This window comes from Herpailurus yagouaroundi, unplaced genomic scaffold (genome assembly GCF_014898765.1).
Source record: "Herpailurus yagouaroundi ecotype Mexico unplaced genomic scaffold, PumYag 100, whole genome shotgun sequence".
Lineage (NCBI taxonomy): Eukaryota > Metazoa > Chordata > Mammalia > Carnivora > Felidae > Herpailurus > Herpailurus yagouaroundi.
Window position 1 is genome coordinate 7,431,413 of NW_024412391.1, and position 5,186 is coordinate 7,436,598.

General features: G+C 51.1%; 1 protein-coding gene across 1 annotated transcript in view; it reads left to right on the top strand.

The window, feature by feature from the left end:
• Nucleotides 1-1,682: 1,682 nt before the first annotated feature.
• DENND2A (DENN domain containing 2A) overlaps nucleotides 1,683-5,186 on the top strand; it is a 103,836-nt gene continuing 100,332 nt past the window's right edge. Inside the window, exon 1 of the mRNA XM_040471792.1 lies at nucleotides 1,683-1,850. Within this exon, the coding sequence (XP_040327726.1) occupies nucleotides 1,804-1,850 (47 nt within the window). The 5' untranslated portion in view covers nucleotides 1,683-1,803. The remainder of the gene's footprint in view (nucleotides 1,851-5,186) is intronic.

Below are 5,186 nucleotides of genomic sequence, written 5' to 3' on the forward strand. Positions count from 1 at the left end.
CCCGCGGAGCCGCGGCCCGCCAGGAGGTAGGGCCGGGCCGGGGGACCGAGGAGGGGACGCGCGGGGCGGGCGGGGGGCGCCGCGGAGGGGACGCGCCGGCGGGGGGCGGGGGGGTGAGGGGGTCCTGGGGGGAAGGGAGGGGACGGCGGGAGCTGCCCCAGCCCGGGGCTCGGAAGCGGCTCTTTGCAGACTGAAAACCGGGTTTCCCGTGTGCGGACGTGGGGACTGAGGCTCTTCAGCCCGACCTGAGGGACTTGAGCAAAGTGCTGGCCGGACGGCCTTTGGGGGCTCGGCGTGACTTTCAGGGCCGAGTGGGGAAGCCGTCGTCCCGCGCTTCGGAAACCTGCAGAAACTGGGCAGAGCCTGGGTCCGCCGGGCTGTGTCCCAGGGGGCGTGAGTGAGAAAGAGAGAGAGGGTGTGTAGAGAAAGAATCCAGTGGGGCTGAGCAGCCAGAGACAACCCCCCCCCCCCCAACTGGGTCAGAATTTGCAGTCTTGGGAAAGCAGGATGGTCAAGATGATTAAATGCTCTTATTTCTCCCACTTTTCCACTAAGGAGGGATTTGGGAGCAGATGGAGCCCGGGGAGTGGGGTGTCTCTTAACAACACGGGGTACGGTGATATTTAGGAGAGTCACAGAGCTGGATTCAAACCCTTGAGGACGGCCAGACTTCAGCGGTGGGGTCCTTTCCAGGGGACCCGGTGGGGAAGCTGGGCAGTGCACTCCGGCCGGGCTGGGCAAGGAGAAGTACAGTGACTTGTGCTCTAAGCGGCCGGTACTGGAGAAGGAGCAGGGGGAATTCTAGCTGGTGTGGAGATGGGCTTCAGGGACCGACTTCTCTAATGCCTCCAGCCACTCAGATAGCAATGGCCCCAGATTGGTCGTCTTATAGTCGGCACTCCACCGAAATTTTGTTATCAAACTCTACGCCCTTGGTGGTTACGGCATAAAAGAACTAACTCCTCTCTGCTTGCACTGTCAAGTATTGAACACACCAGCGTGGTGGAGTTGAAAGCCTTTGGCTGGGCTGCTTAGATGGAGCAAAAGTCTGTGAGAAGTTAAGAGCAAACAGCGACTGTTTTTGAGGAAGGGTAGTGAGTGGAAAGGCTGGTGGAAGAGGATGGCTTCCAGTGCTTTTATTGGGAAGATTTGAAGCCTCCCTGTGTTGTGTAATCGTTCACTTAACAGCACTGTGCTAGGCGTTAGGAACAAACCCAGTATGAATAAGAGCTCTCTCTTCCTTCCAGAACTCACCATCCCAGCTGGAGAGTCAGAAGAATTAAAACCAGGGGTGCCTGGCTGGCTCAGTCTGTAGAGCACGGGACTCTTGATCTCAGGGTTGTGATTTCGAGCCCCACGTTGGATGTAGAGATTACTTAAGAACAAAATCTTACCAAAAAAAAAAAAAAAAAAAAAAAATTAAAACCAGTCCTGGGCTGGCCTGGCTGTGGGTGCTACGTGCTAGGGGAACCCAGAGCTGGGCCACTCAGCCCAAGGGGAGGCCCACAGAGTAGGTAATGCTGGGACTGAGCGCGGAAAACCTCTTCACCAAGAAAACAAAGCAGGGAAGGCGGTTTCCAGCTGAGGGAACGGAAAGCACAAAGTCACCAAGACAGGGGGAGGGAGAGGGCGGGAGGGTAAGTGTGGGGAGAATTCCCAGTGTGCCCCCAGAGGGAAGGAGGATCTCACCGAAGCTGGGCTCAGATGATGTCCTAGAAAGCTCGCTGTGGTTGTTGGGCGGAGGTCTGGAGGAGAATGTGACCGCGGCTTTGCAGTGCCCGGGCCAGCATTACTGACGCGCAGATGATGGCAATGCTGAGGCGGGACGGACGGATCCAAGAGATTAAGAGGTAGGACCCTGGCGACGGGCACAGGTGAGGTAACTTAGACCAAAACCAAGTGCCGAAAAGCTCAGGAGAAAACAAAGCAAAGCAAAAGGAATGGATATTTTGAATGGCCCGAGTTTAGCAGATTACAACACTTGGACAACGAATTTGGCTCTAAATTTCCTGGCAGCTTAGAGACAAACAAAAATACACTGGATTGCACAGTTTTGGAGTTTGGACAACAGAAAGCTTACAAATTAATTTTCAGAACACAATTTTTCCTGGAATGAACTCAATAGGGAATTTGTCGTGAGGAACCTTGTGTAAAGACCAAAGAGTGACAGAGGGAAAAAAAAAATGTTCGTTGTCGGTGTTACAAGAGATGGGAAGATAAAATTCCACGTGACTGGCTCCTTATACCATCTTCCTGTTTTGACTTGGGAGCACACTGCATTTCTGCGGGCTGCTGAGCGTCAGCTCAGACTTGCGGGCAGTTGGGGCCAGGGGAAATCTATGCCCATGGTCTCAAGAGCCCATGGTCTCAAGTGGAGGAGGTGACACCAGCTTTGATGAATGTAGAGAGCAAAGCACCCCGGGTGCCCACCGTGAAAGGGAAGCAGGCAAGTCGTAGAACGGTCCCCCGGCTGGTAGACTGAGACTCTGGTCTGCTGAAGGGTCTGGTACGCAGTGTGCATCCAGAAACCCTGACCAAAAGGGAAGCAGGCAGTGGGGGCAGCATTCGAGGACTGCGGTCAGATGGGCAAGTCCACGTCTCACCCCCGACGCCCCGTCCCCACCAGATGCCCTCAGACCTGCTGTTAAGCCTGCTTCTCCACAGCAGGGAAAGGGTGGGACTCGGGAGACCAGAGATTCACCCTGAGTGAGGCCGGAGGGGGTGGGAATCTTGTTTGCTGCAATACCAGGAATGTCACAGGACAGGGAACGAGACCCAGAGTTGAGAGGTTCTGCTGACTCCGCCACAGATCCCTTGGCTGGGTCCTTCCCTTTGCTTTCTGAACAAGGGACGGAACCTGGGGAATCTATGTCCATGCATTGCTGCTGTTGAAACCATTTCTTGCTAATTTTAGATGTCTTAAATTAGCATTGAATAGGTGTGAGACTCTACTCCTCCAGCCCCCCTCCCCCATCACTTTCTTAATATTTGTAACTGGGAGTGGCCTGTTAAAACACACATTTAGGGGCGCCTGGGTGGCTCAGCCAGTTAAGTGTCTGACTTCAGCTCAGGTCATGATCTCACAGTTCATGGGTTCCAGCCCTGTGTTGGGCTCTGTGCTGACAGCTCAGAACCTGGAGCCTGCTTCAGATTCTGTGTCTCCCTCTCTCTCTCTGCCCCTCCCTTGCTTGTGCTCTCTCTGTCTCTGTCTCTGTCTCTCAAAAATAAACAAACATTAAAAGGGGGGTGGGGTGGGGCGCCTGGGTGGCTTAGTCGGTTAAGCATTTCAGGTCATGATCTCAGGATTTTTGAGTTCAAGCCCTGGGTTGGGTTCTGTGCTGACAGCTTAGAGCCTGGACCCTGCTTCAGATTCTGTGTCTCACTCTCTCTCTGCCCCTCCCCTGCTTGCACTCTCTCTGTCTCTGTCTCAAAAATAAATAAACATTAAAAAAAAAATAAAACTACACACACACACATTTAAATGTCTTAGGGGAGCATTTTTTAAGAACAGATGCCTGGGCCCCATGCTAGAGAGAGTAAATAAAAATCTCTGAGAATGGGCCCTGGGCATCGGTATTTTTGAAAGTCACAGGTGGTTTTAAGGTACAGCCAAGGGTGAGAGTGGCTGCTTTAACAATCACATAAAGGGTTCCTTACAGCAGGGGACAGAAACCTCAGATTCCAAAAACAAGGACCCCATAAAATTTAGTTAGGAAGCCCGTTACTCATAATAAAAATCAAATAGCTAATGTGCGTTCAACATCAGAATTTAAAGCCAGCTTGAACAGAGCTAGATACAAAGGCTGGTGGCAGACACATTTGTGTGTATATGAAGTATTTTTTTACAAAAATAGAAATTCTTGGGGCACCTGGGTGGCTCAGTCGGTTAAGCATCCAATTCTTTTTTTTTAATTTTTTTTTTTAACGTTTATTTATTTTTGAGACAGAGAGAGACAGAGCATGAACCGGGGAGGGTCAGAGAGAGGGAGACACAGAATCCAAAACAGGCTCCAGGCTCTGAGCTGTCAGCACAGAGCCCAACGCGGGGCTCGAACTCACGGACCGCGAGATCATGACCTGAGCCGAAGTCGGCCACTTAACCGACTGAGCCACCCAGGCACCCCTAAGCATCCGATTCTTAATTTAAACTCAGTTCATGATCTCACGATTTGTGAGGTTTGTGAGTTTGAGCTCCTCGTGGCAGTGCAGAGCCTGCTTGGGATTCTGTCTCTGTCTCTGTCTCTCTCTGTCTCTGTCTCTCTCTCTCTGTGTGCCCTTCACCTGCTATCTCTTTCTGTCAAAATAGATAAACATTTAAAATATTAAAAAATAAATAAAAATGAAAAAGAGAAACTCTAAAAGCAGAATCACAAGGCTTCTGCAGTTAGATTTGTCTAATCCAGCTGTATGCATGCTTCACCTTAGCCCAAACTGAGAACATTTGGTAACTTTCTCTCTTTGCTTGGAACTCACATAAGTCTACTTTTCTTGAGTGCTGAGCTTCTGAGTTCTGGGTACTTTCTACTTGCCTCAAGCAGACACTTCAAGTGTGTTTGTTTTCTAACCAATGTCTTCTGGATTGGAAAGAAGCTGGGAAAATCAGTTTGCAATGGAACATCCATAAAGTCTTAATCAAAAGGAATGAATCTGTACGGGTTGAATTCAGCAACTCTGACAGGATAATAGGGGAAATATTTTGAGGCTCAATGACTTTCCTTATAACACTCAAATACACCTTGCAGGCAGTTGCTTCTTTGGCTGTAGGCAAAGTTGACTCAGCTTCCTTTATGATCTCTGGAACCCCAGCCCCTTCTTTTTTGCTTCCTGAGGGCCCATGGAATGTCTCACAGGCACTCATGAGTGACCCAGGTTGTGTCATGCCCAGTCTCCTGTGTCTAGGCATGGACCCTTCTTTCTCCACAGAGCCAGATGGCCTCCATAGGTACCCCAGGTGATCTTTAATTTTTTTTTTTTCAACATTTATTTATTTTTGGGACAGAGAGAGACAGAGCATGAACGGGGGAGGGGCAGAGAGAGAGGGAGACACAGAATCGGAAACAGGCTCCAGGCTCTGAGCTGTCAGCCCAGAGCCCGACGCGGGGCTCGAACTCACGGACCGCGAGATCGTGACCTGGCTGAAGTCGGACGCTTAACCGACTGCGCCACCCAGGCGCCCCCCCAGGTGA